The 12,361-nt window shown below is 36.0% G+C and overlaps 1 protein-coding gene across 1 annotated transcript in view; it reads left to right on the top strand.

Annotated features, from left to right (window-relative positions):
• LRPPRC (leucine rich pentatricopeptide repeat containing) overlaps window positions 1-9,692 on the top strand; it is a 76,658-nt gene extending 66,966 nt beyond the window's left edge. Inside the window, exons 33-37 of the mRNA XM_027641569.1 lie at window positions 106-221; window positions 3,072-3,146; window positions 4,692-4,776; window positions 8,116-8,258; window positions 9,564-9,692. Of these exons, the coding sequence (XP_027497370.1) occupies window positions 106-221; window positions 3,072-3,146; window positions 4,692-4,776; window positions 8,116-8,258; window positions 9,564-9,620 (476 nt within the window). The 3' untranslated portion in view covers window positions 9,621-9,692. The remainder of the gene's footprint in view (window positions 1-105; window positions 222-3,071; window positions 3,147-4,691; window positions 4,777-8,115; window positions 8,259-9,563) is intronic.
• The last annotated feature ends 2,669 nt before the right edge of the window (window positions 9,693-12,361 follow it).

Below are 12,361 nucleotides of genomic sequence, written 5' to 3'. Positions count from 1 at the left end.
AGCTATTACATGTAAAACTGCTCAGTCAACATAAATCATGCCTGTGAAGTTTACAAAAGTGGCTTTTCAATCAAAGATTTTCCGTATGTACCCATCATTTTGCAGTTGGTGTGATGGCAGAACGACTGGCCAGTCAGTTTGGAATTTACAGACCTGTCACAGATCTTTTCCTTCATTATGTCAGTGCAGACAGAGTGGATGATGCCAGATCGTTGATAAAGGTAATGACATAACAAGAGAGGTACAGAAATGCTTAGAGCTCTTCAAAGGTTAACTGAGAAATTGTCAAAAAGAGGTGTTGTATAGCACAGACTAGTACTGGTATGCATTTGAATTACAGTGTGAGTAGCAGTGCACAGTTTAGACTACTCCAAACCATGAGCTACTATCAGTACTCTAGTACTGATAGCAGTAGGGGATGCCAGAGTCAAGGGGGATTTTGTCTTCCAATACCCTGAAGGAAATAAAGGAAGTATTTGTATATTGCAAATACTCTTAAGTTTTCTGCTAGACATCACTTGTTTCCTGCAAACCATTTCCTTGCAACTTCTCACCTGATTTCTTAAGTGCTCTAAACATAATATCTTACAACTGTACAGTTTGCAAAACAGAAGCAGGCAGTGTGTGCTTTTCATGGACCTTATTTCACTTGGTTGCTATAATATTGTAAATGCTGTATTCAAAGTTTATTAAGAGCTCAGTTTTCTTTCTATTGATTGGACTGTCACAGATGCATTAAAACCCAAATGTTGGTCTCTGGGTCACAGTCTCAGCTGAATTAGGAGTTGAAACAGCTGCGTTCATGCCATTTGTGCAGAGCTAAAGGCAAAGACAAGCAGAGGTGGGATGAACTGTGGGTGCTGGGACCTGCTCTGGCAGCATGCCTAAATAGACCCTGTCAGGGAGTATGATCCAAGCAGGTGACAGTCCAGCAGTCATGCCGATGTGTGCACAGCCTCCTGCCTCAAATTGAGGCCTTTTATCATCTCCTGGTAGTGCATGCTACTCATTTACCAGTTCCTAAGTATTTTAAACTGTTAAAGAAAAAGCTCTGCTCCATCCATCGGATATTTCATGATATTCTGAGACCGTTTTTTGAGCAGAATGCATGCCAACAAATGTATTCAGTTACTTCTGCTACAGCAGGAGCTTGTATTATTTGTATGTTCCCTTACTTTGCTTATTGCTTTGCCTAGATGGTCATCTGAGTATTAAATTAAAAGGAGACTCATCAATTTTGATATAAAACCCTCTTGCTGTATAGTTGGGAACATCAAAATGAAAAAAAAAATCTCAAGTTATTTTACTCTTCCTGATTTTATGATTGAAATAAACGAAATGGAATGAGTGAATGAAAATTGGTCACAGTTTCTTGCCTTTGTGAAGATACAGGTTTTTGCATTTTTAAGTAAAATCTGTATGTTCTTAAAATTTTCAAAAACGTGGGATATTCATTCATATATTCCTAAAACTTACTACAACAGCATCCAAATATTGGAAAAACATTCATGACTACAGTATACTTGAAATAAGATTGTATCTGCTATATCCTGGGGGAAAATTTCTTCATGTTAAGATTACTTCGTGCTTAGTGGATATTCACAGATAAGCTTGAGTTGGAACTTCTTGTATATGAGAAAATTTGAGTTTTATAAGGTGCAGGAAAAACTTTGAGCTGTGTTAAACATTTTTGACTGCTGTGTGGATCAAGTATTCTACTGATAGCTAACTAGAAATAGGAATAATCACTCTCCATTGTTATTTTTTGAAAAGTAAACCACAATCTAAATTAACTTTTTTTCTTGTAATAATCTGAAATATTAGTATATACATGGAGACTCCTTGCTTTCAAAAATGCGTATAGGAATCTATTGAAAAGTTCATGAAACAGCAACACTGTACTGTTTGGAGGGAGAATGCTTTTGCTGCTGAAAGTCAAAAGTGATTTGATATTTTCAACATGAAAGGGGACTGTGGAAAACATTTCTCCAACTAGACTCTTTCCTCTCAGAGCATGTACTGACAGTAGATGAGAATGGCAAGAAAATGCTGCAAGTTTCTCCCGTCAATATTTTGCCTCTGTTTAGCACCATAAAACCATTTTTTGTCAGAACACTACGAGTACATTTTTGTCTGTTTGGAACGAGGCTTCACATCTTCTCACCTGGACCTTAAAGACCTTGCCGAACCATATTTCACATACAGAACATTCATAATGACATAACCCAAAATTTCCTGTTTGCATATGTCTGCAACACTGATTGATTGTAGGAAATTTCATGATATCTGTATTTTTATATGCACAATATTCTCTTTTTGCTGTGCATTTTGGTACTGATATATTGCAGCTGGTAAAAAAAAAGAAAAGCACTGTGCATTGTAAGAGTTTTAAGACTGACATCTTTGAGAAACATACACTAAATATTGTCTTGTATATTTTATTTTGACCTTGTTTCTTTAGTAAGATAGATTTTTGATTTTTATCTAGTCTGTCTCAAACTTTTCTAAGTTCAACTTCGCTCTCAAACACTGTCTATTGCAGTTAAAGCCTTTTATAAAATAGAGAGATTGAAATCAGTCCTTTGTATGCATAAGTGTAGGTAATTATACTTTAAAGAGAACTTGCTTTGTACATTTTAATTTTTATAAAGAAACGAGCAGTTATCTCCCTGACACCTTATTAAATGTATAATTAACCTTATGATCCCTAGCTCACTTGTGAATGCTTGGCAGTATAATTGGAGAGGAATAGTGTTTCTCTTTTTCATTCTTTTGCAGTCCTAAATCTCATTTTTGTGGTATGTTGAAGTATTAGTTTAATTCTTTCCCTTATTGTTTTAAACAAACTATAGCTACCATTTTAAAAATGTTTACCAAAGAGGTGCATGAAATTAACTTGTTTTGTGGTTGGTTTTTTGCTTTTCTTTTTCAATCTAATGGTCAGTTACTTACCTTGTAAATAGGTAATATATTAGGATATTATTTTAAGCATCTGTAATTGGAAATTTTCACCTTTTTGTTTATCACTAACCTACTCACGTTTGCTACATTAATCATTTCTTTTTCTTCAGAGGTTTGGTGCAATAGCTCAGGAGAAGAGAACTTTAGGGAGTTTTATGTCTAGAGCAGCAACTAAACCTGGACAGGTATATTTTTTTTTTTTCATATATATAATTTTATATGTAGCAGAATACAACTTCCTCAACCTTTGTTAAAGTGTTTTGGATCTTGAACTTCACAGTTGACAGCTTTATTGGGTTTCTCAGGGAGGGGGGAGGTTCATTTGCAGAACTGGTTACATTTAAAGGAACAGTTTACATTATGGATCATGATGGAAAGGAGGGTGCACTTAATATTTTTTATTGTTTCAGTAATTTCCTACATTTCTGATGTTACACTGTATATCCTACAAACATTGTGCTTTAAATGTTTTACTGCATTATCCAGTTCAGTATCACAACCTGAAAGTACTTATTTTGTTGGCTACATTGTATGAATACAAATGCAAGTTAAAACCTCAGTCTCTCTCTAACGATAAAATGCTTCTATGTTTACATTAAAAGACACATTTCATATTACTTTTTGTGGTGGTTTGGACATCTGTTTGGATTCCTGGTTTTGTACCCATTCCCTATGATCTGAAATGCTCTCATTGATGTTCTTGTTCTGCTCATATCCATCCCTCCTCACGTGGCCCCTCAAAGTAAACAAAAAAACCAAACAACCAACCAAAAAAAATCCAACACCCCTCCAACAAACAAACAAAACCCCTAAAAACCAAACAAAAAAGCCCCAAATACCCCCCAAATCCAATATTAAACAACAACAATAAAACCAAACAAACAAAAATATGAAAAAAACACCCCAAAACCCACACATGCATGCAAAACCACATCGAATTTTCTTTCATAGACGAGCAGCATCAGGAGACAGCCAACACACAAACTAGAATAAGTATTTTTCAAATGAGGAAAATGCACATTTACATTTTGTGGAAATTAACTTTAAATACTCAGAGATTAAAAGTTCTTCTGTTGAAGTGGTGATGATAAATATGATTACGATAAACACTGTCATTTGGTGTCTGTAGAAGGAGCTAAAACCTTGAATGTTTTTAGTTTGTCAAGCAGAAATTTTAGTAACACATTTAAGTTAATAGTATGTGATAAAGATGTTAATAATTTCAATAAACTGTTTTTAATTCAAAACGGAGAGGTTTTGAAACTGGAATCAGAGGTTGAGGGAGGGAGGCCCCAAATTTAAACACATTAGTTAGTGATCTAATGCTTTTTAAGCATTGATCATAGCTACCATTGACCTCTAGGTCAATGAAGGCTGCTGAGTGTTTTGCAGTTTTTTTAAATTGGTTGAAATCCTTACATATTCTCATTAATTGGTTACTTGAAAAAAAAAGAGACTGTAATATTTAGGCTTCTTGAGTATGGATTTTAGTCCTATATTATATTAGTTACATTTTTCATAACATTTCCTTTACTGTTTCATTTCTGCATGCAGAATTTTGGGAAGGAAAATATTATGTCCTCTCTCAGGCGCACAGGTCCATTCCTTGTTATCAGTACACTTCATTTCACTTCAAAGCTGTGAAGTCATTGTTCTGACTTTGGTGATTCTGTTTTGTTCTGTAAGATTTCAAGTTAATGCTCTTTTTGTCTGTGCATTAAATTTCACAGGCAAAGGTGATTGAAAGACTTCTAGAACTGATTCCTGAGCATCTAGATCCAGAAGTGGCATACCGTTACCTTTTGAGATGTTATGGTAATTTACTCTCCTTGGAATAGTTTCTTTTATTAAGAACTCTTGAGACATTCAGAAAGGTCATGGAAACCATTATAAAGGGGAAGAAAGGTCATGGAAACCATTATAAAGGGGAAAAGGGTCTACAATGTGTAACTTGCTTTACAATTTGAATCATAAAGATATGCTGGGGTATCTGAGGTTTTTGTTGTTCAAGTCTGTTGGGTGTGTGCGCTATCCTGGCTATTAGGATGGAAGAGCAACCAACTGACACATAGAGGATAAGCAGGGGCTTCATGGAATAAAAAGGAATCCATCCTAACCCATGGAGAAAAATACTGTAGAAATGAATGGCTTTTAAAATGAATCTAGCTTTTTTCCCAAAAAACATGGAGAAAGTATATTGGGTCCTTTTTATGTGTGTGTGTGTGTGTGTGTGTGTGTGTGTGTGTGTGTGTGTGTTCAAAAATTGTAGGTGATCAGTTCTATCAGTAACGTGAAAGGATCTTACTGTTATTAGTGTAGATTTTTATACACGTTGTAATTTAGCCAAAGTTAATATTGCAGATACCTTCATTTGAATTTACATAAATAGTTGATTTGAAGTGTTCCTCAGTTCTCTTTATAGTTAAAGTCAAAATGAGCACCTCTAAAAAAATCAAATTTTGTTTATTTGCAAGACTCACTCTTCAAAAACCAGGACATACAGCCCCTATGGCAACACTCAGCTGGAAGCTTGCACCTCTGCTGTAGAGTCCTTTGCTTTGTGTACTCTATCATCTTCCAGTTTTATTACAGGGAGTAAATACTTCCCACATGTGTGTTAGAAGCAAAAAAATATGATGACAGAAGTCCTTGTGCTCCAGTCTATCACAGAGGAGATAAATAGGAATAATTAGGTAAAATACTTCGAACTTAAATCCAAGGTGTGGTGTTAAAGGAATATATCCTTATTGAATCAAGTTGTAGAAATTTCCATGATGTGGTATCTAGCTTATGAAGTTTGCTTGCTTATAAACATTCCAAACAGCAGTCACTACCAAAATCATTTAGCCTCGTGGCTTCATTCACAGCAGGATAAGTTTTCTAACATGTTTTTTTAAGACAAACAATACCTTTCTGTCACCAACACTGTACTTGCTGCTTTACACTATCATTACCTCTTTGCTGCTTTTACCTCAGTACAAATTCCGTAAGTGAACTAATCAGCTTTTTCAGTATCCTTCCCAACTACATCATAGTACAGCAGTTTCATAGATTGCACAGAATCAGTATCTTGCTCTGTTATACCTGAAAGAGTGATTAGATTGTATTCAACATATGAAGCCACACTGTTATGTGAACAGGTGGAGATGTAGGTGGCTCATAGCGAGATCTAGAGGAGACATTCAATATCAGCATGGAGAGTTTTAAAAGCTGTTCCCAGGTTATTCTGTGCAAACGCCTCACCTGTATGAGACATTGATCATTTGACTGTTAAAGTGATCATCAGCGAAATATTTAACGCAATTGAAAATCAGAAGGCTGTGCTTAGGTTGTTTTCCAGCCACGAGGGGTAGAAATAAGGTATTTTAAATAAAAGAATTTTTTTAATATATATTTTAAAACTAATGAACTTTCAAACATGATTTCTTATTTTGGGCCAATTCCAACCTTGTATTATCATAATTTTCAAGAGAACAAATGATTCTCCTTTCAGGCCATTGTTATTTTTAGTTAATTAGAAAGGGGAATGAAACATAAGTGTGTAGTATTACTACAGTTTCTTACTGTTGCTAGCTATCAAAATAAATGGACAAATAAAATTATAATTGTTTATATGTTTAGCAGAGATATAGTAGAGTATAGATCACAGCTGAAAGAAGTCTGATCATATATCAGACCTCTGTGACAGAACAAATAAAAGGACATTTACTTCTTGTCTTGTGGTGTGATCCACTGCCAGGACTAGCTCTCCTTTATCTGGTGAGATGCATAATCCTTTGCTGTATACTTTCTAGAAAAAAAGAAATATGTAAAATCACATTTGTGTGGTCCATTAAATGCAATCTAAGTATTAGCTCTTTTTGTTGGTGTTTCCCATACAATAAATCTATTTTAAAGAAATAGAAAGTGAACTATTTCTATTATGCTTTCATTAAGCCGTCATTTCCTGCAGTTTTTGCAGTAGCCTCCCACGTTCAAAAAGGAGCTCAGCCATTTCCCAGATGTGAGTGGGAAGCTTTTTCTCACGAGAAAGGGACACAAGCTATCCATTTCTGCATAATTACAGCTTTTTTCTTTTCTTTATGAACCATTGTTTTTATAGCCCCTGTGGTTGCGAAGGTGGTGTTTCCAAATGTGAACAACTAAAACCTAAGACAGCTCTCATGCTGCAGGTGTTTGCGTTTTCCCAAGCAGCAGAATGAATTCAACTGGACATGATGGCTTTCTTGTTGTTCACAAGGTGCTAGGAACAGTTGTACTGTTTCTAGGACCCTGAGGGCAGCAGTGAAACTGTCAGGGGTCACTTCAGTTTCATCCTGATGCTTCTCAAGGAAATGTCTGAGCAGCAGAGAAGTCGATGGTTAAGCATGAGTCAATGTAGTAGGAGGAGTTCCTCCCCTCTCCCACTTTAGAGGAAGGAGAAATACATTCCACTCCAGCTAGAAGTTAATAATGCTTTATATAAATGAAGAATGGATTAGTTAGAACCTGTTGTAGGGAATTATGCCTTTCATGGAATATCCCAAAATATGTTATTGGTTGCCTAAGTATTTAAGGTTTGTAATGAGTTAGTGGGTCAGCAAAACTTTTTTCCTGCTCAAGAGGATGAAATGGTTTTCAATTTGGGTTCTAAAATGATCATATGACCTTTGTTTGTTCCTTTAGGTTCTAGTTTCGATGTAGCCAGCACCTGAAACCGTAACAATCAATATTCTGTCCTTACTTAAGGGAATAAAATTCTGTTCTAGAGTCCTCTAGGCTGAATTTGGCTGGTTTATGTTTTAGCTTTTGTTTTTATTTTTTATCGTTTGTGTGTTTACACTGTGCAACTCCTCCTCCTTTGTGGTTCCAGCACATGCTTGAAGGAACTGATTATCCAGCCTCAGGTGAAAAAGGAATGGCTGTATGTAAATTGTCTGATGTAAATTGTCAGTAGGATACAAAGAATATCCAGAATATTTAGAATATTGTATATTAAAATATATAGATTATTAATATATAGAATACAAAAATATCCAGAATATTTAGAATATTGTATATTAAAATATATAGAATGTGTTTTGGCAAGTAGTAGGAATGCATGACATCATGGAAGCAGGTGAAAAGAGAAACAAGTAACCACTGGGATTTTTTGGGTTTTATTTTTTTCCTCAGAACTGGATGGGGATGTTGCATCTGCAAAGGCTGTGTATGAGAAAACAAAAGCAAAGAATATACAGCTGCATGAGCTATCTCTGAAGTCTTTAGCAACTTTTCTGAAGAAAGTAGGAGAGCCTGTCCCTTTCACTGAACCCCCTGTGAGTATTTCCTAATTAAGAAATAGATCTGCAGAGTTGCATATGTTCAATGTTAGTAAAACAAATTGCATGACTAATTAAATAGGGACTAGGTCTCTGCAGAGACTCCTCAAAGGACGTAATGTATGAAGTCCTGAGCATTGTAGGAGCTGTAGTAATCTTGCATGGGATTTGACTTCAGGAAATAAAACCTCTTGGGGCTTATGATATTTAAACTACCTCATTGTTATCAGGCACTCATCTACAGGTGTACCTTTATCAGATTTCCTTGGGGCATTTATCTAAGCAATTGAACTTGAAAAGGCTTATAGAATGGGTATTTCATTAGCAATTAATGGCTTTTAGTTTTCATTAATTACCTGTTTTGTGTCTAGTACAAATTGCTGCACTAGTAGGGTGGGATTTTAGAACTGTAGGAAGTAGATTCCTATTGCAGTGTTGCTTCTAGCTTCTTGGCCAGCATATGTATGCAAATGTGCAAATATATGTTACTTGAGGGTGGCAAGTGGCATGATGCTAAATCTGTCAAGACTGCAAATAGTTGTACATCATTCCTTTGGCTAAAAGTCTATTAGTACCATTTTTGCTAAGCAGATTTTAAAGACTGATTATATTTTGCCTCTCAAAGCAAACTTCTAATTCCTATTTTCTCATCACTTTTTATGTTCTAAAACAAATATTTTTCTGTAGTTCTGTAAAGATCTGTTTATATACTGTTTCTCCACATTGCTTCATGATAAATATGATTTTCTTATTTTGTAAAGGATTGGAAAAAATTTTGGCATAAAATATGTGGTTTAGCCTTTCAACAGCTATGGTGTGTTTTTCTGCAGCTTTGACGTAATTTAGAATCTACTTATTTTTTTGACTGTGAATTTAAAACCTAGAATGTCTGTTTCTTGTATGTAGCTAGTGAAAATAAGAGTGTTTTTTCCAGGTCACTGAGATGATTCATTTTCTGATTTCCCTGTTCAATTTTTCTCTAATGCAACTTGGTCTTTAAAAGCATCTCAATTTTTTTGACACAATTGCAGATTGCAGTTAAGAAGTATTTTCATTTTAAAAATGAAATTGATTATATTATTGCATTTAGTAAGAGAAGCTTCATTATGCATTTTTGGCAAGGTTTTCCTTTTCCTTTTATTCACTCTCTCTGGTATTTCTCTTAATTATACAGACTTCAATACAAATCTAGTTTTGCATGACAGAGAATAACAAATTTTGTCAGGACATAAGACTTCGTTCAGAATTAGTAACTTTACAGCTGAAACAATGTTGAACTTGTTTATTCTACTCTATTTATAGGAGACATTCAAGTTTTATGTGGAAAAATGGAGGAACAGAAGACTGGAAGCATCATGAACAGATGGTTTTATGATTTAGTTGTTTATGAAATTGTTTAAATATTACATTCAATAAAAAATTTAAAAAGCATGTTGTCATGTGTAATTTTTAATTTGAATCTGTGACTAACAGCACTTTCCGTAACTGCAATTGATAGAAATATTCATTAATAGAAATGCTGTTAAAATTGCTGATGTAATACAAGATGCAACCTTCTAGGATATTCCATTTTGGTGTATGATTTGCTGTAACTTCTTCTGTCTTTCTGCTTGTGTTGATTTGCCAGATATGTGTATATCAAGAAGGTTGCTGGAGGGGTGTGTAACTGTAACTTAAACAGACTGTCCTATCCTTTGTTGTTCTTTGCCCGGTCAATGTACTTTGGGGTGAAAGTTAAGGGTAAGGAACGTCATCTTCAACATTCAGCTGTATCTACATAAAAAATAAACATGTTTTTATAAGTTTTCTCCCAGTTGTACTTTCTTGTGTTAAGTATCTCATTTGGGTGTTTGATATTACATGGAAGGAGACAAAATGCTTCCACCTCTTACACTGGCTTGTGTGTTGTAGTTCTGTACATTTTCAATTCATTCTCATAACTCTTGGTCCAGTTAATTTTATGGGTACAAGAACTGCATATCCATGAAAACATGCCCTTTAAACAAACCAGTGCCCATTATTTGCAGGGTAGCAGTTTTTACTTGCTGGGAGACCGGTAGGCACACTTTGTTTGTACAAATGTGGGAGTAAAGTTATTCTGGTGTGATGTTTTACGGTCTGGAGTTGTGTGGCCATGAAAATAAGATGCATATAAATTACAAAGGTGAAACAGTAAATAGAAAATACAGCCACTATCTCTGTAAATAATGATGGAAACTCTCATATGTGCACATTGGTATAACAAATGGAACACATTGCCTATGCAGTTGGAAAGCTTGTTTCTGTGCATTTCATAACTTTGTTTATTAATCTTTATATTTTCAACCTTAACCTTGTCTTTTTTAGGTTTTCCCATGTAGGCAAAATTAAAAATTCTTGTGTGCACACAAGGTTTTGAGAAAATGTTGCAAGACTCATGATTTTGCAAGTAACCTGAATGTATCAAAGTTAAAAAAGAAATTAATACCTAATTTTTTTTAAAGTGAAATTTACAGTTTAATCAACTATTTTATTGAAAAACACACACAAAAAATCCTGCTGTACTTTAAAAATGAGACTTCACTAATCAGGAGCAGGGAGAATGGTAAATTTTGTGTTCCAGGCAACCAGGATGAATGCTAGCAGTGCCTGCTCCATCAGTGGTGTGGTTTTACAGTGACCTTCACTTCACAGGCATAGCTCAACAACATACGGCAGCTACGTGGCTCTAACCGTCTGGCACCCTTTGTTCCTGGGTTGTCAGGATAAGGCATTAACATTTGAAATTTCATTCATAGCCTAATGGTTGTGTGCCCTATCTGAAAGCAAGCCTAGCCAGGACTCAGTTTATTTCATTTCACAAATGGAGATGGTTCTTTTCTAAAGCTGCAGCTACATTACATGTGTTTCAGTGTAATAGCAGCATAATTGAAGACTGTGTCAACTAGTTGGCAACCCTTTCTCTAGTGCCACAGCTCTTGTTTTTAGAGGTCATCTCGTGAATCTCTCCATTTCACGTGTTCCTGTAAATGGAGTCACAGCTGACTGTAACTGGAGGTAATGGGCATGTGTGCTGCTGGAGCTGAACTAGCACAAGGGATAGGGAAGAGAATATTACTTGGAGCAAACACCAGGTCATCACAGAGGAAGTTAATAGCAATCCTGTGGATCCTAACTCTCTTTTTGACAAGGAGGTGGAATCTCGTGTGGCTGTGGATCAGGCACTGCACCCATCAGTAGCCTGTGCTGTGATACCAACAGGTCATGTTTGCTGGCTGCTGCCCTCTGAGACAGAAAGCAGCACACAAGGCTGCAGCCAGATGCATGGCTGTATGTTGCCGGTGCCCATGATGGGGTCTGACTGTGCAGGATTGGTGTGAGTTAGCATTTGCATTTTCCTTGTTGCTGGTTTCACTTGAATTCTACCAGAATCATGCCCTATAATTTAATTGTTACAGATGTGGAAATAGAAAGTAAATTTGACAGCCTGTAACTGAAAAATATAAATGAAATTTCTTCAGCTCCAAAATTGCCTTTTGAATGTCCTCATGGAAAGTTATGGGCTGAGTGTGCCAGCTGCTGAGCTGGTTAAATGTCAATGAGGTGCTGCAGGAGCATGAGACCAAACAGAACCAGCGTTTCATGGCAGCAATGACAGGGCAATGGGCAAAAGGACAAGCTGATCATTTGGGATCACGTGGAAATAGCCTAGACCCATGAAGCCCTGTGGTATAAATGGGAAGGCAGAGATAATTCAAAGGATGGGCTCCTGTTGTGTGATACTACTTGTGGTTCCCTGTTCAAGTAAATGTTTCATATACAGTTAAGGGATGATTACACAGAGGAGTGCAGTCTCTCCTGTCTTTAAAATGTGGGCCAGTGAGGGATTTGTGCCACTCTGGGACACAATCATCTCAGTCTGAAACAAGGTTATACCGGGATGGTTTTGCGGAATCGGCATTTGTGCCAACTCTTCAAGAATACGCTTGAAGTGATAATACTTCTTGTGCATTGGTGTGCTGAGACTCAGCCATTTCAAGCATGAAGAAAAGTGCAGTTTAGAAGGTTGGCATTTATTCACCAAATAAGTAGACGGTTTCATTATTTCTTCCTATTCAAAA

This window comes from Corapipo altera, unplaced genomic scaffold, assembly GCF_003945725.1.
Source record: "Corapipo altera isolate COAL_440 unplaced genomic scaffold, ASM394572v1 48b, whole genome shotgun sequence".
Lineage (NCBI taxonomy): Eukaryota > Metazoa > Chordata > Aves > Passeriformes > Pipridae > Corapipo > Corapipo altera.
Note: the sequence above shows the minus strand (reverse complement) of the source record. Positions and strands in the feature narration are given on the sequence as shown.